The following is a 22,371-nucleotide window of genomic DNA, read 5'->3' as shown; positions in this document are numbered from 1 at the left end:
CTTCCGATAAGCATCTGAAAAACCCTGTTCATCAGGGAGCTCAGAATACAGTGGATGGCTTTTGTGCTCTATCAGATCCATGTCTGAAATCTGGAGAGCATCTTCCAGTTATATAGGACTGAGCTAGCTGGACCAAAAGTCTGACTTGGTATAATCAACACTCTATATCGCATATTCATTAATTTGCACCACTAGCTTCCTATATTTTCCAGTCATTGGTGTTTTTTCAGTGTCCCTAGCATGCGTGTCACTGGCATTTTATACAGTCCTTGCTATCTGATCAATGTACTGGTTTCATGGCAGATAAGATTCTCAATGGCTCCTATGTTTGATGGCTAGATCCTACGTCCAGCATCAGACAGAATCTGACCATGTATGCTAGTTTCTGGGGAACTGGATGGGAAGATGCAGTTGCACTCATGTCCTGCTTGTATGTGTCCTGTGGAGAGTTGATTTGCTACTCTGTTAACAGAGTTCTGGGCTAGTTGCACCCTTGAACCAATACTGCATCACTCTTGACTTATGAGAAGGGTGTTTGCCAGCACTTATTGTATTATATTAATTTCTCGCTTATTTAGGAATACCTTTGAAAGCCACAACGGATGAAGCAATTTATGTCATAAAATTGGGAGCTGCTAGGTTTTCTTTCCTCTCTGTTTTGTGACAGCATAGATGAAACCTGCCTACATTTTTCTGTGTCCAGCACTACTCAGTAGTATTGCACAATAGTATGAAAAAGAAGTGCTCATATCTTTGGAAAATGCCCTTGACTTAATTCTGACTGGATGCTCAATTTTTATCCTTTTCAGATTTAATACTTATGCTGTTGTGTAAATAGCCAGTATTTGCTTCTCTTTACAGGGCATTAACTTAAGTGCAGATAAGAAGGAAACTGTAATAACGTGTGCGTTTTTCTGTATCATATAGTAGTATGGTACTTATTGGGGGATTTTGGATTGCTTTACCAGTTTGACTGCCAGAGCCTAACATGCCTCTTCACAAAGTATATGCAGAAGCAGAACAGAGACTCTGTGGCGCTTCAATCCCACGCTTTGCTTTCATGCCAGATTGCCCTCTGCATCACTTGATACTGGCCTGTATCTATAACTCTTTTGGCACTTGGGAAGGATTCAAAATTGTATTGGTGGCAAAGATTATAGTTCCTTGAGGGGAAGCAAAAACAGGTTTCTGGCACCTGTCCTTGAGCTGTATACTTTCAAGGACACTTGAGTACATCTGTCTTGAATGGTTATTGGCTTTGTGACAGAGCTATACAGAGCCCTCAAATGATAGTTGCATGCCAGTCAAAAGCACCAAGAAAAAAAATATCTGTTTTAATGCTTTGTGGTTTCACTGCTTGCCACCAAGGAGTTTGGTCAGACTTTGTTCATCTTCATGTGAAACAGGATCATTCCATACTACTGGTTTGGTTAAAATTTCAGGAAACAAGATCTAAGAAAAGTAGGTGTTATGTTGCACGGTGTTTACACAGCAGTTTTCCACATGGGTTGTGCCACCATTTTCTCTGCTATGTTGTCTTGCCAGGAATTTGCATCTGTGCCACAAATTCTTTTGCAGCGCATCCTTAAAATTTTTTGAAACTTCTGTCTTAGAAGATGACAGCACAAAGCTCTGAAGCAACACATGCTAGTTTCTGTTTGAAAAGATTTTATGTATATTCTAAATAAGTGCGGAGACTTGAAAATCATGTAAGGGCTGCTTTCCATGTGATCTTTGAAATACCTAAGAAAGCTCTTCTTACTCATGTCTCTGTCTTAAGAAGTGTGTTCCATTGAGAATGACATGTGTATGCCTGTTTCACAGATGAAGATATGCCACACTGAGACAAACCTCCCGGAGAGAGACCAATGTGTGTTTTATTTTGGACAGAAGCATGCCAATACCTTCTAGTTATAACTTCATATGCTTTTAAGATGTAGGTATAAGGGAAGAAGCAGTCCTTGAACTAACAGCCACTGATCACTCCAGATTATTCTATGTCCTATAAAAACCTTTTGCAAATAATATGTGATTAACTCCATATGGTGAAACCTACTCAACTACTTTTTCCTCTGCAGAGGGCCAACTGCGAGTAGATGCCAATGTATCTGTACATCAGCCTGGACAGCATTATGGAGTGAGGACTGAAGTGAAGAATATCAACAGTGCCCGATTTCTTGCAAAAGCAATAGGTAAATGAAACATTGTTTCCTACCAGTTGAAAGGTTAGACGTAGAATTAGGGTTTCCATGTCAAACTGACTCTGGTTTCAGTGGTTGGGCATGATAAATGCATACATACGGTAAATGATGACATATTTCAATTCCCTATTTATGTGTTAGTGAACCAATTTTTTTCTCATTTTTGCCCCATCAAATCAGTGTTTAAGTGGTTTATAAACAAAATCACAAAAATCCCTTAAAATCTTAATGCAAATTATGATTAATGGCAAATGTACTGAAAACAGTCTAAAAGTTACATCTGTCATCCATTCTAGGATTAACATACTCCGTAAAAGTTGTCTCATTTGTTTGCTTTTTATTGTGCCGTCCTTCTGAAAGTGCTTTCCAGGGTGGACCAGTTCAGGTTCAAACTGATCACTGTAGCAGCTTTTCCCAACCTGGTGCCTTCCAGATATCTTAGATGGCAACTCCCACCATTGCTAGTACATCTGGAGGACACCAGGTTGGAAATGGCTACTCTCCAAGTAACAAATGCCACAATTTGTGCACCTTCCCTTTGTGAAGCAGGAATCCACAATGAGTGAAAAACATTTATTATTGACAACTCAAAGCCTCACTAGCAGACATTTTCCACATTTTGAGGCTTTAATATACAACCCTTATTTCTTTCAATAAAGCAGACATTCTGTTGGAACTTAAGACATTTTTTTTATTTAATTCATTTTGTATCTCAACTTTCTACCAAGTTTATGGCACTAAACCCACTAAATCTTAGAAACTGGATTTGTCACTCCTCATTAGGATCACACAGGTGTCTATTAATTGACGTAAGCCCTAACATTCAGCTTTATGCTGATAGAGAATAGAGGGCTACATTCATGGTTCTGCCTTCAGTAAAATACCAGATATGGCATAGGATCAGAAATTAACCTAATGCTACTCTGGCACTGTGTCTTTATGTAGTTTTGAAGGCTTAGCTTAAAACTGCAGAAATTGATACAAGACTTTGAAGGGAGCTCACCTCTCCAGGGAAGATAATTAAACTTTCTTCCCAGGAATTGGAGTGACTACTTGAGCCACCACAACTGCTGTAATCAGTAAGATCACTAATATTCTACAACTGCCTACACATCAGTTGTGTAGGCAGTTGTAGCCATATAATTAATTGACTGAAAAACAAGCATGTTGGTTAAATTTGTTCTTTAATTCTGTTTTAACACCTTTAAAAGTTATTACCTTCTATTGCAAGTCCATGGGGTATGCACACATGCATGTTGTACACAGTGAAACATCTGGACCAGCAGTTGATAGGTGAGTTTCTCTAGCAACAAACCAGTGATTTATTGCTTAGCAATTACCAGTTTAGCTCTATGTAAGCACAGTGCTATTTCTTTAGAAGAAGGTGATGCAAGTTACATTGTGAGACAGCATAAAGATAGTATATTTATGCTCTAAGTCACAGAAAACATGAAGGTACAACATAAAGATTGCACAAGAGAAGGCTGCTATATACCCAAGCAAATCTTAGGTTTGGAAAATGGAAAAGGTGCCAATTACGTGTGCATATATATGTTAGGAAAAGCACTATAGCTCAGCTTTGCAGGTTTAATCCATGTAAGGCATGGATTTCTGTCTGAAATCCTGGAAAACACTGCCAGTCAGTATAGACAGTTTGAACTAGGCAGACCAGTGGCCTAATTTATTATAAGGCAGCTTCCTACATATGTAAGATATTGTTCCACTTTAGACTGAATAAAAGATCTCTGACGCACATAACTTGTGTGCCATCTCTAGCAGAAACCAGTCCAGTAAAGATCTGTCAAATAAAGGTGGTGTACAAGAAATCAATATGTCGATATGATGACAGAATCACTGTCTGAGTTGCTTGGCTTCTGGGAGTTTCAGAATGGGCTTGGTGGATGTACCCTTTATCACTGAATTCTCAGAGCAGCTTAGCTTCTATGGTACTTTTTCTTGCTAATAGGCTACATCTGGTTTTGTTAAAGTTTAAACCATTAATTCCGTCACTGTCTGGTAGAAACAAAACAGGCCAGGGCACAGTATAAGTGAAGTTGATTTTCTTGTTTCTTTTAAGACTATGAAATACAGAGGCAAATTGAAGAGCTGGAGAATGGAGGCACCATTCTGAATGAAACTAGAGCTTTTGACGCTAAGCTTGGGTAAGTTTTTCATTGTACTGCTTGTGCAGAGCGTTTGTTCCTTATTCTAAAAACATGCATATCTGGCATTCTGATCCTAAACAAAATAAACCATATTTCAGGGGAAGAGCAGTTAAAAAGCCTATGTGTGGTGGTTCTTCCCCTGTGGTTTTGTGTACCCCCTTCTATTCACAAGATTTGAGTCTTGGTATATGATGACAGTCAAATTCTACAGTGGGTGGTAGCTATATTCCACTACCAGTGCACATAGGTTTTTTCCCTTTCTGCCTGCCATGTACCTTAGTGTTCATGTGAATAATTACCACAGGCTCACTTTCTAATATCTTTACAAAGATCAGCAAACAAATGAACGTAAGATAGAGGAGTTCACTGTTTTAATTAAATCGTTGTGTTTCTTACTGGGTTGGATAGGATAGGATGACATTGCTCCATTATCTGTCAAATATCATTTTTTATCATTTTTCTGTGGTAAGACTGTTAACCCTTTGAATCCATTTCTCAGAAAAGAACAAGTATTTGGATGCATGTAATATAAACTCTAGCCAATGTGTTCCACCAACAGAAGCTACTGGTTGATATAAAATGTTGATAATGCTCCTCACATTTGAATGTAGTGATTGATAAAATGTAGTGATTTCCAATTACACCTAAGATTCTTCTATCTTAACCTTTTTAATTGTGTTTTAATTATGACAAGATGATAGTGTTCTAATATGAAGAGTAAAACAGTAAAATTGACCTAATATTGGTAGGGCTTTTTCAGGTTAAACAATCTAATAGAATTTCCTGGACTAGAATGGTTTAAAAGTATTAACCTTGGGTGAAAGTATCTGTAATACTGAATTTGTTTGTTTTGTTTTTCAGGTGCACCATCCCAATGAGAGATAAAGAAGGAAAGCAGGATTATCGGTAATTTGGGATGCATGGAAAAACATACATAGGAGGAAGCTGATGGAATGAGAGTTTCCCATCCCTTTTGACCCTTGGCAGCACTCTCAAAAGCATCATCCAAGGGCTGAGGGATCTTTCTAAATGGGATTGGCTGTAGTGCAGGAGGTGCTGGGTAAGCGGAGGACACCAAATCTTGACTAGAAGCACCATGTTCTTGTGGGAGATACTTCTGCTCAATAGTCAGGAATCCTTCCTCCCTTTCAATTTCCCTTTCAGCAGCAGTCTACCCCATAGGAGTGTTATATTATCTGGTTAACAGATCTAATTTTAACTTTTCTTAAGCTATTTAAATTGTCTAAATTCCATTTTAAAATTCATTTTGTAAGTTTGGCAGTCAAATTGTATTATTTTATAGTTATCTGTATTCTATTTTATATTTTATGAGTTGTTGTAAACTGACCAGAAAGGTCCACTATTGGGTGGTAGAGAAATAAATAAATAAACAGACATTTTAAGAAACTGCAGGAAATTCAAATGAGTGGGAAATTCAAGTTCTGCACACATTTCTCTGGATCCAACCCAAAAGCTTTAAAATGAGCATTTCACTGTGCATTTGACAACCATGCTCCCCTTATGACTTCCACTGACTTTACTAGGTATTTGATGGTAGGTAGAATGATAGTAAAGAAACCACACACTGACCCAGTTTGCATGATCAAAACAAACCATGGTGGTGTTGACTTATTTAAGGGTTGTTGTCTCTTCAAGCAATACATGCCATCTGAGTTCAGATGATAAGACAAGCTATGTCCAGGCAGATAATTAGGGTAATGGCACTTGACACAAACCTGAAGCCACTGTAGCTTATTTGATCATGTGACTCTGTCTCTATGTGAAACTTTTCTAATTCTGCCAGTGGTATTTCTAAGTGAATAAGAAGCCATCCCAAAGTACTTTGGTGTTCTTGAACTGGACATGCAATGGGAAATAAAACTATGACTTTGCTGTATATAAAATAATATTTTAACATGACAACTGTAATTGATAACTGATCATTCTATGATAATCTGCTAAAGAAAATAGAATCATGATCGATGAGTAAGATTGAATATACCATGAATATCTGGCCACTGGCAGACAGGTTTTTGAATAAAAGACTGGCCGCTGCTGCCTACAGTAAACAGAACTAATTATATTTGCATCATGAATGTAAAGAAGTCTGTTAAAGAAGTTCTGTTATACTTGAACAGAAGGGATGAAAAATCCACTAAGTATTTATCCTAATTTGGATTGAAATTCCTAGTTGGATTTTTTTTAAGTGTGTGAAACTATCTAACTTTCAGGTATGTTCATCGCTATATAAGTAGCATTCCCAATTTCACATTCTCTGGTTTATTTGAACATTTTGTGTGTTCTGTTGCTATATGGATAAAAGGGCTGTGCTTCATTATCAACCCTTTGATTGTTCACAATAGACTTCCTATTTTTCATAGTTAGTGGCAGTTGTACACTATAGCTAATACAGTAATAACCCCTTAATCCTTCATTTTTCTAAATTGCAGGATACCATATAAAGAGAAGATTAAAGCTATTTTAATAGTTCTTTGTGTATCTACTAGTGTTAGCCTGTATCATTGCTTAAACTGAATAATTTGAATTGTAAAAAAAGAATGTATAAAACATGGGGAGAAAAGGAGTAGGAACAAATCAAGGCAAGGCAACACTTATGGTGAAATTTGCTTTTTAAACTGTGCTTTCGTTTGTTTACTGCTGAATCTGAAACCAGTGGGTGTGTAGCATAAATGTAGCTTCTTCAAGAAACACTTCTCAGCTGTTAGCAGAGAGGGATGGAATGCTTTAATTGTTCAAGCGTGCAAATCCATCATTTGTCCATGTAAGGCAGGAGTTAGCGCTTTAATTGCCATGTTTTTGTGTTGGCTTGAATTAGCCTTTTCTTCAGTATAGCCCTTGTCCTTTGATGTTGTCACTTAGTTTTATTTACTACGACACCCCACCGAAGATGGCAACTTGGCTTTTAACACAGCTTGCTTTGTACATTGAAATTCCTCAGATTAATATGAGGGAGACTGCATCCTGCATGAAATGCTCTTAGCAGCTGGCTGTCAGTCTGTATTTTCCCTTTGCCAAATTATACTCCCAGTTGGTTGGAATCACAGGTCCCATTTGATACTTGGAAGGATGAGTGACATCTGCATTTTGTTTGGTGTTTGGGGTAGAATGTTTCAACTATACTCCTGCTCCCCATTGCTGGCTGTTTTGACAGCCAGTGGTGGATGATCAAAAAGAGCTTAAGGCTATGCCTTGGCACAGGGGCTTACCTGTTGCTGCTCAGAGGACTTGTGCTCTTCATATATTTGGTCTGGTTACATCAATTCACATCATCATCATGCGGAGTGGGGATGTTGCCACATGTTGTTGGGATGTGGCAAATGGATTTAAGTAAAAATCAGCTCCCAAAGAGCATATCTTTGGTCTCCCCAGATTCATGCCAGAGCCAAACCTTCCTCCATTGATTCTTCATGATGCAAAATCTTTGCCCTCACGCTCAAGCTATCAGCAAGAGGTGAACATTGATTGGCTTCAGGAGAGGCTTCCGGAGCTCCCCAGTGTGAAGAGAGCAAAGCTTGTTGAACATTATGGGATTCAGCCTCAACACAGTTTCACCTTATTGGTAGGTCTATTGATTGAATGTTCAAGTACACCAAGAAACTTCAAAGATCCGATGCTCAAGAAGGCACTCTTTAAAATGTTGCATTAACCAGCTGTCAGCTCTCATAGATTTTTGCTATGTAGGAAATGTGTCCAACATGCTTTGTTATTCCTACTTGGATACACACCCATCCAGGGACTTGGAAATTATATCTGCTGTCCATAATCTGTATGAGAACAAACCTATGGTAGCTAGCTGTAGTTGTATAACCTTTGCTTTAAAAACCACCTCCTGTGGTTTCCCTTCAAAACCCTGGATCCTCTAGATCATTGGGGAAGTTACTCCTCTGATTCAGTGAGTACAGGGCTTCTTTAATATTCCCCCAAATAGCTGGCTGATTTAGAGAGCAGGACTCTGCCTTTTAAGTGTTTGGCTGCATGTGGGTGAGATATGAATTTATGAATTAAACTCTGTAAGTATATGGTTATAACAGAATAGTTCAAATATGCTATTAGGAACTGGCTCTGTTCTTTAACAGCTGTACTAACAAACAGGCATTTACCTATACTAGCAGGCAGTTCCTTCTCTCTCCAAATCTCTCTCAGCTCCCAATTCTGACTTTCTCCACCTTTCCACCTGTTACACGTTCTAATTGACCCACCTTTCCATCACACACTCTTGCTGTCTGTCATTCCTCCCCTCATTCTTCTCTTACATGAGGGTCTTCAAAGAGTTTCCACACTTTTATATTTTATAAATATATTTTATATATTTAATGACACTAAAAAAATGGTATGATGGTGGGAAAATGCATTGCAAAGAAAGGTGACTATGTACAAAAGTGATTGTAATTTGTTTTTGAATTTCTTAATAAATAGAGTTTTAAAAAGTGCAGCAACTTTTTGAAGAACCCTCTTATATACCCTTATCCAATTTGGTCTTGTGAGTTTGCCTGCAAGGCTGGTATTCCTGCAACACTGGTGCTTAAGTAAGTGGGTTCACAGGCTCAACAGTGTTTGTTTAAACATAGGCCTTTAAACAGAATCCTTTAGCTTATGGCTCTATTCCTTGCAGTATTACTGTCTGTACCATTCAAAAGTCATATTCCCCTCAGGGATCTTGCCTTTTACATGTCATTTGCACCATCCAGGATCTTTGCAAAAATAAGTGAGCTATATTCACTGAAGGGCTTCCAGAACAGCTTTTTATGGCTTTATATTTAACATATCCTACTGTTAACACACCAACAAAAGGGAAACACCATAAGCCTTCTCTGAAATTCCATCTTGCATGTGTCTGTCATAAATGTACAGGTTGAGCAAGCCCTTCCATACAGTATTTATTATCTTTGGAGATGTTTTCAAGATTGGAAATAACTGAGCTTGCTTAAATCACTGTAGAATCATTTCATACTAGTAAGCTTCCAGCTTTAACTAACACTTAGCCCTTTTATTAGAAGGCTTTCTCTTCATCCTTATGTTAATCTCCATCTCTGACACCTCATATGTTTTCTCTTTTTTTTCTGGAAGCTTACATAGCTGAAAGTAAATGAAATATTTACTGTGAGGATGAGACCAGTCACTAAGTCAAGAGTAACACTGTTACTATTCGTGGTCCAAGAATGACTCCCTTTCCACAGAGTTCTTTTCTTTTTGTGTTGATTCACTGAGATGCCAAGTAATCTAAAATCACCTGAGATGTGGCGTTTTGGTTGGTTTTCTAAGCCTCTACCAGGAACCCAAGCAGCTTGCTAATGGGCATGATGCATAAATCTAATAAACAGTCTTTCAAGTTAGAGTGCCCAAGTGTGCTCATTAAATAAATGGCACAGGCACTGGAATGCCTTCAGAATGCATGTTCCATGCTTCCTGCCAACTTGTTAGTGACAGCATTATGCAGTGGAAATTGCATTAAAAGACTGTCATACTTCAATACTGAAAGACTGTTTTCCTTTTGCGTATTCCAGTTGGTGTTGCATTAATTCTCTGAGGAAGTATGTACTGCTAATTTTTCATCACACTCCTTAATTGCAATGAGCTCTTCTAATGGCACATTTCTCTCTCTCTTAATTTTGTTTATTTTTAAAACATATAGAGAGTGTTAACTAAGTAAGTAAAATAAACAGGAAACAATATTTACAACAATGACAAAATCAGTTTTGTACATGTAAAAATGCAAGTTATGCACCAAAGAGGAATAAAGTGTGGCATAGTTAACACTTTGGAAAGTAAGCTAGTGCTTATACACACATTTACGATTATTCCTTTCAACTGTGCTCCTGATCTATCAAGATCTCCAGAACATTCGGTGAAGAGGAGGAAAGGGGACTTTGGTTTACCTTTGATCATACAGGGCTAAAGGAGCAACTTTACCTACCTAGAGATTATGGCAGTCATCTCAGATCGTCCTCCAAGTGCCAAAGGAGGCAAGATGGGTGACTGTTAGAGGACAATGGTGGCAACTTGTCCATGGAATGTTCTCTGCAGAGAAGTGTGCTTGGTGCCTCTATTCCCAGTGCCTGAGGAAGGGCTTTTATTCTCCTAGGTGTTTAAGAACTGTTTTGAGTGCTTATAGTTTTTTATTCTGCTGGTGGTTTTAGTTTGACATCATGTGCTGAGATGGTTTTATTCTTTGCTGTCATTTTTATCTTCATTATATTCTTGGCTGTTTTTATTTCTGTTTGTTTTAAAGCATGTGTCTTAAGTTTTAAAACATAAATTGATAGGGCATTACCCAGATAAATTTGATTATGAGTAAACGGCAGTAAATAAAAAATAAATGGAATATATAAATAGATGTGGATAGTCTTCTCAGCAATGGGAAAATACTACTCTTTGCCAAACCATGGGAAATGTGAGTTCTTTTAATGAAGAATGATATAATGACTTAATTTCTATGCAAAAATTACTGGAAGAATATATTGCTCAAGTTGTACCAAATTTTCCTAATTCCAATGAAACATTCAAATTACTTTTTCCCATTTTGTTTCAACTATGTTAGCTTTTTATAGATGAAATATTACGGTTATGCACACTTCAAGGATAACATACATACAAAAAAGTGGGTATTTGAGGAAATTTCCACATTCATCCCATCCGCTACATTTGGGGAAGCGTCCTTCAGCCTGAGCAATGTATTTTAAGGAACAATTTTTTTAAAAATTGCATATGTGATAAAGCACTACAGTATTCTCCAAACATTACTTTTGGAAAAACAGTAATTACAGAGCAGCATTTTTTTAGTTTTTTATTCACTTTTGTTAACAGAAAAAATTGCATGTGGTTTGACATGCATTTTATATACTAGGTTTAGGCCCAGAAGATGCCAGTGAGCCAGGAGAAGTGCTTTTATTAGCATTTAATGAATTGTGCACTGTATCCCTATATGTCATTCAGTGCTAATTTTCTAAAATCACTTGGCCTAGCGAAAGATTGCAGGTATGCTGTCAAGGGGAAGTGGGACAGCAGCTCAGTGTGTTCTGTTAACAACAACATTGTAGCGCAACAGCAGTACCACTCCCCGGCGTGATGGGTTTCCTTAGATAATATTTTATGCTACCAAATAGTATTGGTATTGCATCCAAGCTCATTGATGTTATCACAATGTCATTTACATCAGTCACTACATCAGGTAGTGTCGCATTGGATACTGCTGCCAATACTACTGCTGCAGAGTGGTCCTTTAGGCAAGGATAAACACAGATGATAAGGATAGAAGAAAGGAAAGATGGGATATGCAACCTGGTGCCTTGCACTCATTTTGGACCACAGCTTCAGACGTTCTTGACTATTGGCCAGGCTGGCTTGGACCAGTGGGAGTGGCCAGGTTGTCTGGAGCGTTCTGTATCTGCAGCAGGTGTTAATTATAGAACTCATCCAGTCCAACTTCTTATCTGATGGAACAGGGGCTGCACATGTGTTGGAGTTTGTTGATGCTGTGGGGACAGCATGCTGCCTCCAAGACTTCCTGAGTGAGAGTTCTCTCTAGCTTGTCAGAATAAACCACACTGGACACTTTTGACTTTTATGTACCTGTGTTTACGTGTATAAAATTCAAAATGGCAGAGGAAACAGGCAGATGTACTTAGGGAACATCCAGAGTGTATTTAAAAGTTGTACTTTTAAATATGTAAGCTTTATACCAGATTCAAAATCTCATTAGACTGTAAGGCAACATAGGAATATAATATATGCATGACAGAAATTGAAACTGCTGATGAAACTTCACTTTGAACTGAATGAGGCTGGACAAGGACTAGGGTTTTGGAGAAAATTGCATTTGGCATTGGATATAAGCAAGTTCCATTCAAGGGTTGCCTTGTGCAAGCTTATTCCCTAAGCTGACAAACTGTCGGAGAGAGAAATATTCCTGCTATGAGTCATAGGATTACTCCTATACTGAGCAAGTGTTGGTTTGAGTCTGCCATGAATTTTGATCAACTTCCCAACAATGAAAGCTGTCTGGAGGCAAATGACTGCTTTAGTCTTGCTTGCAATACAAAATATGCAAGAGTTAGGTTTGTCACTCAATATGAAATTTTACACGCACGCACACCCGACAGGAGCACACATGTCCTGGTTTGATGTTTAATAGGACATCATTACTACTTTGTAAAGGCAATAGTGTGTTTTATTCACCCCCCAAAGAGAGAGCCAGCAGTTTTTGTTTGTCTGAAACTAGTCCTGCTTTTTTCTTAGTTTGCCAATTCTTGTCAAGTTGTTGGGTGGATTGTCATGGATTGTCACAGTTGGCCAAATCTATTTCAGCCATTTTAATATAAAATACCATGATATTTGACAATAAGCAGGGCAGATTCAAGTTGTTCTGATATATCAGGCTAACCAAAATCTGTGAAGCTCTGTCCCCTTCTACGAGTATTTTCTTTATCTTTCCAGTTTGATGGGTACAAATACAGTATATTCCTACTACATTACCCTTTCCCTAAACTGTGGGTACCTAGGTATCATGGTGATTCCATCAGATTCTTCAGGGGAAGGAAGTAGTCTGTAGTTATTCAGGGGAAGGAGAGGTACAGGCTAGTAAATGCTCTGTGTAACCTGTGCGACCTTACACGAGCATGTGGTCCTGCCTGGGGTGGTTTAGGACCAGCAAGGTGAATAGCTGTAACTGTGAATATCCCCGTATGAATCCTATTAATAAATCAAGCACAGAACTTAAACTGGCAGTGTGGCTGAAGTCTTGTCTATCAAGCTGTTTCATCAAATATTCATCCTGTAGCTCTTTTAGAAATATTGCAAATATAGTTGAAGCAATACTTGAAGATACAAGTATTGATCAGTTTGACTGCCAAGAATTACTGAGAAACAAAGCATTTAAGAAAACTGCACGTGAAATGAGTCCAGAAATAGAGAAGAGTTTTGTGGGGAAAATTGTCTTGGCTGCTACCTTCTTAATACACCATTTTATTTCTGAACAGAATGAAGATGGATTAGCAGAATTCTTCGAAACTGTTGTGAAAGCAACAGAAATGAATCCCAAAAAAGTGATTGGCTGGGTTCTAAAAGATACACTTAGCCTGTTAAAACAGAACAGTCTTCCAGTAAAGAAAAGGTGAGACTTTTTAGACCACCATGTTGTTGATCAAACACAACTTGTATGCCAGCAGTCTTGCATAATAGCAAACAATTTTGTCCTGTGTTAGTACATGAACATCTGAATAATATTTTATGATTTCGGGTGGCACAATATTCTTTAAGGTTCAGTTTTTAAAGTGAATATTGTTCAGTGGGTGGAGAGCACTATCCTAAGCCTCCTTATGTTTCATTTCATCCAATTTACACAGGAGAGGGAGAAGATCAATAGTGGGTTTTACTTTACATACTAGGTGGCAAGGGGATGAAGAAGAACATGCATTGGAGTACAGATGTCAGTCAGCACTGCGGTACTTTAAATGAGATGTACATTCCTATCCACAGTGTGCACAAATAAATATGTGTGCTGGATTTGGCTATGTGAGAGTAAAGCCTAATGTATAACATAAACACTTTCCAGGACCATCTGTGTGCATGTCCTTGGCCATGTCAGGGGAAAGCATCAGTGTTTGTTTTAAGAGATCACAATGGAATGGAAATAATGTCAGAGCTAGCAACATTGATGCATGTAAAATGTTTGCACCATTTGTCAGTGTGCCGCAGCAATGCACATCGGTTTACATAACTGTTTTTTCAAGTAGGAAAAACTCCCAAGAATATTAAATGCATAAAGTTGTTCAGAAATGCTAAGAACCAGAAAACTTTCCACAGACATTCAGTACATAGGAAGGTAAAATAGAAACCTCTGTGTAAAAGGGATGGATTTTGCATATTTCTACCTGTCATGTCAAACATGTTATAAATGTCTTCCACAGTATTCTCTCTATTCATTTTTATGTGTCTAGTCCACTCAGTCCTCTTCTTTTGGCTGAACTTCTGAACCTTCTAGAACGTGGAATTATTTCTTCTTCAGCAGCCAAGCAGGTAAGTACTTGGGCGTGAAAGGGCAAGGGTATCCTTGTGCAACCTATAATGTAGTTAAAGTGTTGGACTGGAACTTGGGATATCCAGGTTTTAGATCCTGCTTAGCCATGAAGGCCCCTCACACATCTCCCATGGAGAAGTGCATAAGGGACACCTGAAGTGCTTGAAGAAGTGATGCTAAGAATTTCTCCCTTAACCTGCTTGGGTTTGTTTGTTTGGTCTGATTTACTTTTAACTTGTGAATATGTTTAATGTGGAATGTAATCTAGGAGCTGTCACTTAGGTGGAATGACAGTCCCTTGAAAATGGTTGTTTCATGTGAATGATTTGATGGAATAAAGGTTCCTTGTTCCTGTGAACAAAGTACCATTTTAAGTATATACATTATTGGTGACTAATCATGAGTTTTGCCAGGTAGCAAGGCATATCTTCTCTTCTTCTGGAGCAGCAGGACTTGCATTACTGCTTTGATATCCTGAATGGCTGTCATCTGCTTTACCATTAAAACCATTTTAATATAAATCAGAGTGTGTCAGTGTGAGAAGTAAATCCCATTGAATTCAATGGGGCTTACTACTTTGCAGTCCTGATTGCTTGACAGAGTGATTGTTTGGTCTCATTGTGAGATAGTGTGAGTGTGAAAGTTGGTGCTTAGCTTCAGATGTTTGCATTTGGAGACTGCAGCATTAGCTTATCTTTATATAGTTGGTAATAGAACTCAGAGGATTACTGACATCCAGTCTCATATCTGTGCTTCTCCCTTCCTAAAAAGGACATAGGGAGATGATTTTGGCCATTTCTGTTTTTCGTCCTTGCATGCAAGGGGGAGCTGCTGGGGCAGCACCAGGATTCCTTTTTTTCCCCAGTGCAACTTCACTGCACACACGCACACCCCAACGCTGCCACTTGGAGCTGCAGCTTACACAGGAAGAACTAAGCCTGTTGCGAGGACTGAGGGAGACCATGTGCTCCATGGTCGGAGTCCCGGCCCAATCCTCGGAGCGCATGTCCAGGCGCAGAGATGGGACTCTAATCCATCCTGTGGCCATCTAGGCAGTGTCAGGCCTCCATAGCAACCTGCCCTTAACTATTTAACATCAGACACACTTTTCCCAGCACATGTTGGTACAGTGTAAATGACATGGGTAGGGAGAGTAAAATTTCCCACAAACCCTTGTACAGAGGACTTTGTGGAGGAGTTCTATAATCACAAGTCTTCAGTTGATTTGAAAAATTGCATTTTTCCCTATGAGCCTGCCTGGGCTTTCAAATCCTTGGGAGAGAAACTTCTTCCTGTCCTACCACCATTTGTAATGGTGCTAATTTTCTGTGTGTCTTTAAATTAACAACTTGCTAAGATTTATATCCAACTCAGAACCTCAGAATAGTTTCACAATACAGTCCTAACAACCTATCTAAATAAGATGCTAACTAACAATGACATTGTTTGGTTATATCTGAATAATCCTATAAAATACAGTGCCCTTGCCACATTTAGAAGAGGACTTTGGTGGGCTAGATGTCTGAAGAATAACAAATGTTTCTAACGATTCTCAGCAGTAGGCAGGGAGATTGGATGGCCTGAGGGCAGAAATGGCTATATACACACACGCACACAACAGCGGATGAATTGCTACATTTGAGAGTGGGGTGATTGAACTGCAGCGGTGAAGGCAGTTCCGGCAAGAAATGATGGAAGGAGCTGACAGGCTAGGCAAACAGAGACACATGCACAAATTCATACACACACAGCACACATACCCATTGTTGGAAGCTGCCAACAGCTTAACATTTCTCTCTGTGCTCTGTACAAATCAATGAGGCTCAAATTAATAAGGGTTGTGAGCCATATTAGATGTGGCACGCTGTGTAGCCATGCAAGGGTGGCTATGTGGAGATATGGCTGCACTCAGCTTCACTGGATAATTACAACATTCCTAAACAAGCCTTTCCCAAAACTATGTACATACCAATAAGATTCATTTCAGGTGTGTGCTTGCTCAACTTAGCATGTATTAATCCATCTTCACACAAGAGCGTATTTCAGTCAGCACAGTGGAATATTGTCCACGTGAAAGAACTAACTGAGATTATGGGAAACTGGACAGACTACCATCATTTTAGAAAAGTAAGGGGACATCTCACACTGAATAAAGGCAGTGGGCCACCTAGTTAAGTGTCAAGTATTGCCACCCCAATGAACCAAAGGGTCTTTTTCCTGTTTCTTTCCCATGAAATGTTTTCTTCCAGTTATGTTTTCTTCACTACAGTCATGGATGCACACAGTTCTGAGCCAGTCTCAAATTCTAAGCAGAGCTTTTTAAGGATGCGCAAATGTTCATGCCCTCGGGATTAGTTTCCTACTGTAACTTGGCCCACTTCAAGTTTACTAAAAATTGCAGAGGTGATAGCAACAGCCCCTTTAAGGATATCTCTTGCCATTCTGATTCCTTTGTGCTTCATGTTTTTTTACTAAAGTGAGTGACAAGTGGAATTTGAGTGTATTAACTCACATTAACTGCCACCCAATCAGAAAGTCACACATTTTACACAACTTTAAAGAATGGGGGGTGGGAATGAAATGGTGAACAATTTTGCATACTTTGGCTCAGTCATCAATTCAAGGGGAGAATGCAGCCAAGAAATTACAAGAATGAGATTTGGAAGGGCAGCAATCAAGGAACTAGAAAAGTTCATCAAATGTAAGGACACTTCACTGGTGTCCAAGTCCAAGATCTTCCACACTATTGTATTCTTGATGACAGTGCATGGGTAGGAAAGCTGGACAGTGAAGAAAGCTGACAGGAAGACAATCTGATGCATTTTAAACAGTTCGTAGAGGAGAGCTTTGTGAATACCTTAGACTGACAGAAAATTTGGTGAGTCCTAGATCAAATGAAGCCAGAACTTTCTTTGGAAGCATAAAATTATGAAACTGAGGCTGTTTTACTATGGGCACATCTTGAGTAGGCAAGACTTACTGGAGAAGACAATGCTAGGAAAATGGAAGGCAGAAGAAGAGGAAGAACAACTATGAGATGCATCTGAGCAGGGCTGCCAAGAAGAGGACATTTTGGAGGGCATTCATTCATAGGGTTGCCATCAGAGATTACTTGATAGCATTTAACACCAACGATGCTCTTAAAGGGATTAAACGTTATCTGCTAGAGAAGGCAGCATTTAAAAATATCTGCTTAAGGGCAGGCTCACACTTACCTTCCCGTCCAGTTCAGTTTTAGCTATGTAGTATCCATGCTCGGGATTCAGTTTTATTTGTGCTAGGAGTCCAGAAGTGGTGGCTTAAACATGAAGGAATATGGTAACATTTTTTATAAGCAACTCAGTTTACTGCTAAATGTCTACATTACATGCCTTTTGGCCCTTTACAGCCTCACAAGATACAAAGGATTGCACAGTGGCTGTGCTAGATTGCTTTGCTCATACAACCTTGAGGCCCTCAGGGAAATAAATGTGACTTGGCACATGCTGGACTAACCTGAATAGCAGCGCACATAGTGTCAATGCTTGGCTTACATACCTGGAAAGAAGCATTAGGAGATTATTTTGGGCTAGGCAAACCTTACTGCCCTGAGTAAACTCTCATCTGTTGGAGCAGAAGATTTATAACATGGCTAATCTAACCACCTCATTTTAATTTTGTTTTGTGGAAAGCATTGGTGATTGTGCTGTGATGGTACTACATTAACCAGCATTTTCTTAGTTTCCCTGACTTAGTAGCATGGAGTTTCTAGTGTGACAGTCATTTCTACATTGGTAGATTACAGTTGCCCAAATGTGCAATTATTTGTTCATTGCAGGATTAAACAGAAGTAGCTGTTTTAAGAGGGTGCTTCCTCTCAAACTACATCTCTAAAATAAGAGCAGAGGGAATACAGAAAATGCCTGCCCAAAGAAATTGCTTTTTTATAAATAGTCCTTTCTCTCAGTGTCCCCCCCCCCGCCTTAACAAGGTATCAGAGCCAGACAACAGAGCTAGAAAACACTATAGCATTAACTAATAATTATTCTAGGCAGACACAGAGGTTCATCCAGCTGTGCTTTACTGTGATGGATAAGTGGGACTGAAACTGCCACCAGGTTTGCATTATAACCTTCCACAACTTTATGTTCTATGACCTCCCTTTGTTATATAGCTAAATTTCAATTTTTCCCCACTGATAGGCTGTTGACTGTTTTACCAGCAGTTATATGGGAAATGCATTTTGTAATTTCATTTGTCCATATGGTGTGGAACAGTTTAGGGCGTATATTCACACCAGAATATTCCTAGCCATGCAGTCTCAGTCCAGTGCTATGTTCTCAGCCATTACTGGAGAAACCAGTTCTTCCGTCTACATGTAAAAACATGCACTCAGAAGGGGTGGTGAGATCCACTAAATGCCTGGCGTATGTATTCAAACCAGAATATCATTTGTGTTCTTGATACATGCTAGCTAGGATAAGCAGTCTGCATTTATAATTATGAATGCATGCATGTACCACAGACTAGTCCTTCACATGAAGCCTTTTATTTAGCAACCGGACACTACTGCATCTACAGAACTAAGGGATGAGTTTAACTCTTATTCTCTGCCTTTATAAATAACGTAAATTAGAACTTGTGAATAAACATTTTTAAAATATTGATAACTGTGGCACATTATCAAGATACTTTAAGTCAGAATATGGGATAGCTGCTTATACAGAGCCCCAGAAAAGCACAAGTGAACCAGAGGCTCCCTCCAACCTGCTTTGTTTGTCTTGTGCGGCAGCCAGGGCTGGATGCTGCAGACCCCCAAGTTTAAGCAATTGAGGGTGATTGCAAATATGTTCCGTATTCCTTCCTTCCAGCTGTCTGAGTCTGGGTGATCTTAGTCCAGTTATATGATTGAAAGGCATCAGCTGAAGTGCTTCATAGTCTGCATGCATGAAACATAAATGCATACTTAATGCAGAGGTCTGTGCCTAGCTAACTTGGAGAACTAGAAATGGCTGCCCAGAAATGAAATATTTGAGCAAAACTCATATGCATATTAAGTATTCTGCCAGTTTTCTCTGCATATCTAGATATAGAAAGTCATCACAAGACCAATTCCTGTTTCTGAGCCAGAATGGTAGTCCTTGTGCCACTAAATCTTTACTTTTTTATTATTGCTAAATTCAGTCTTGCCTTCAGAAAGACAAGAGGCATTTTTCAAATCCCAGTTTTCCTTTATCTTGATGCTGCAGGTGTTTCAAGAGATGTGGAAGGGAGAAGGAAAGTCTCCAGCTCTGATTGCTAAAGAAAAAAACCTTGAACTGATCCAGGATCGGAATGAGCTTGAGCGTATCTGTCAGAGCGTGATGGGAGGCCATCCGAAGGAGGTGATATTGATAACAATCGCAGGAAATTGGGAACAAGAGGGTTTGACACTTCAGGGTGGGCAATGGGGATAAAAGATTTAAATTGCCATCTTCCTTTCAGATTGCCATTTAGTTTGGCAACTCTTTAGAGAAAATGGACAAAATTACATTTTGACATGTGAAGTGCCCACAAGAGATGGTAATTGAGCTGAGCCTTGAACCCAAGCCTTCCTGGCTCCAGAAACCTTACGCTGTTTCGTATAGACTACACTCTTCACAAAGCAGCACCTGCCTATTAATAGAAGAAACATCCCAATTTGAAGCTTCTAATCTTACAGTTAAATGTCGCTGTCTAATGCAGGTGGGGGTGGGGTGTTGCTGTTATTGTTAAAAAGAAAGCCTTCAAAGTATCCAGCATTAGCCTTAGAAGTAGGCGCTTTTGTATTCTCTCCAGAGCACAGAACAGAAAAGTGGTAATGAACAGCTTATATTAAGTAAAATGTTGTCTAGGTATTTATGTAGCTGGAAAAATGCTAACATCTATCAAGAACAATGCTGCCTACGCCCACAGCTCTTCAGTGGCAGCTAACAGCTTCACAAAGAGCCTTTGATAAAGAACATAAGCATGCACTAGGTCTGTCTGACCTTCAACATGATAACTAATTCGTAGTGGCTGATGAAAGTGCCTCTGTATTTTTCAACTGGTACTGAACCCCAAATACAGATAGATTGAGCATTAGAATGCAACAAGGACAAGAAGTCCAATACTAGGGCCTTGTTTCAGTAACAACATGGGTTGTGAGAATGTAATCCTTCAACTCATATTCAAGAAAAGCCAGGCACGAAAAATGAAAGGCTGCTTTGAGGCTTCTCTCCTGGATGACAAGCACTACTCTCTAACAGACCATGCTCTCTATGCTGACACTGCTATGAAATTTTACTTCAGAATTATCTGGAACGGTGCTAATCAAAGCATGTACAACGGTGCAACTTCGCATCGGCAGCCTAATCCTGTATGGCCTATTCCAGGGTCAAAAGTGAATCAGAAAGGATCCCACATGAATGGAATGGGCGCAATTGGGGCCGCACCATCTCTTTGAGGGAGCAGCTAATCACAGCATTTAAGAGTGGCACAATCAGGAGTGGCAGGACTGTGTATTTAAGTATGTGAAAGATCCTTGCTGATAATCACCTCCATAAAGGGCTACCTAAGACTTTATGAATCAAGCAAAGGATTTACTGTCATTGACACCACAGTCACTACCTAGTAGCACCTGTTATTAATCTGCAGCCACCTTCTGCCTTTCTTTAGCAATTGCGTTAGAAATTACAGTGCTAGCCATGGGAAGAGAAGATTATTCCCCATCCCAGCAACCGTAAGCGATAGATTGGTTGCTGGGGAAATCAGATTTCACCTCAACAGACAGCAGCACTACTGGATGTGAAATTACTTGGTCCCCCAGCATACAGAATTTACTTGAATAAGCACCTTAGTGTTGTCTGGGCTGCTGAATGTGCATCTTGCTTTGTTAAGAAGGGCTTTTAAATGGGAATAAAATAAAGAATAGTGAATAGGTCTGCAGGAGTGTATGTTGGTGTTCAGAAGGAAAGTTACGATTCTCAGTGTAGTAAGAGGATCCCTCAAGCCTTGACATAGCCTGTCCTGTACGTATTAACTATTCTAAAAGGCCACAAGTTGTGAATATGTTGCTTCCTTCTAGCCACAAGCAGTCTTGAGGTCTAGATGCAGCCTCCAGATTCAGAGGGAGCATGTCATTGAATGCCAATTGCTGGGGCACAGCGGCAGGAGATGGCAGCTGCCTTCCCGTCCTGCTTCTGTGCTTCCCAGAGGTATTTACAGGGCACATGGTCCATCAGTCTGAACCTGAGGGTGGGTTTCCTTATGGCCCATCAGGCTGGATGTGCACACAAGCAGTTTGACAAGCCTATCGCTTCTGCTGACTGCCAGTGTTTATGGGAGGGGGAGATGCCTTGACTGGCCACAGGATGGCTTAACGGGTTGCAAGTTCTTCAGGCCTGTTTTAAGTCTAAGACTTTATTGTTGCTGCTTTTGCAGAGTGAGCTTTCTTCATTTCAGATTGTCTGGAAGGGATTATAGCTTGTTTTTTAATAACTAGGACCTGCAATAGTATTCTCACCCCTATATATTCACCCTCCAACAGGAGTGCTCTTCTTTAGGTTTCAGCAGCTGTATCTTTATTTATACATAAATAAAATTAGCTGCTTCAATAGTCAATTTACTCCCTTTTCTCCCCCACACCCCATTCCCAGTTGGTATGGAGCCACTGTGTTCCAGTATGTGGAGGGGGTGATAATGATGAACAGAAAACAAGTATGAATGGCTTAGTGTGTGTTTTCAAAAATGTGAATTACATACCATCTGTTGTAGGCCACCCAAAAAGCTTGTTACTGGGCAGTATAGAAAAGAAATAAAATCATCCTCACTGTGTTGGAAAATAATATGAAACTAGCTGAAGTGTCAGTTCCACTAGTGAGATAACTTGGCTATAGGCAAAGAAAAAGCTGCCTCTCTCTGTTTGCCTCAGACTCTGTCACAATAATGTTGCAATTATCTTTTTACCTTATTAGTGGTTAAGGCCAGTTAT

The 22,371-nt window shown here is 39.4% G+C and overlaps 1 protein-coding gene across 1 annotated transcript in view; it reads left to right on the top strand.

Annotated features, from left to right (window-relative positions):
* GATB (glutamyl-tRNA amidotransferase subunit B) overlaps positions 1-22,371 on the top strand; it is a 43,178-nt gene that overhangs the window by 19,170 nt on the left and 1,637 nt on the right. The window contains exons 6-12 of the mRNA XM_044430834.1: positions 2,079-2,192; positions 4,279-4,363; positions 5,228-5,272; positions 7,757-7,946; positions 13,363-13,496; positions 14,323-14,401; positions 19,631-19,765. Of these exons, the coding sequence (XP_044286769.1) occupies positions 2,079-2,192; positions 4,279-4,363; positions 5,228-5,272; positions 7,757-7,946; positions 13,363-13,496; positions 14,323-14,401; positions 19,631-19,765 (782 nt within the window). The remainder of the gene's footprint in view (positions 1-2,078; positions 2,193-4,278; positions 4,364-5,227; positions 5,273-7,756; positions 7,947-13,362; positions 13,497-14,322; positions 14,402-19,630; positions 19,766-22,371) is intronic.

The sequence above is a fragment of the Varanus komodoensis genome, unplaced genomic scaffold, assembly GCF_004798865.1.
Source record: "Varanus komodoensis strain SLA01 unplaced genomic scaffold, ASM479886v1 scaffold21, whole genome shotgun sequence".
Classification (NCBI taxonomy): domain Eukaryota; kingdom Metazoa; phylum Chordata; class Lepidosauria; order Squamata; family Varanidae; genus Varanus; species Varanus komodoensis.
Note: the sequence above shows the minus strand (reverse complement) of the source record. Positions and strands in the feature narration are given on the sequence as shown.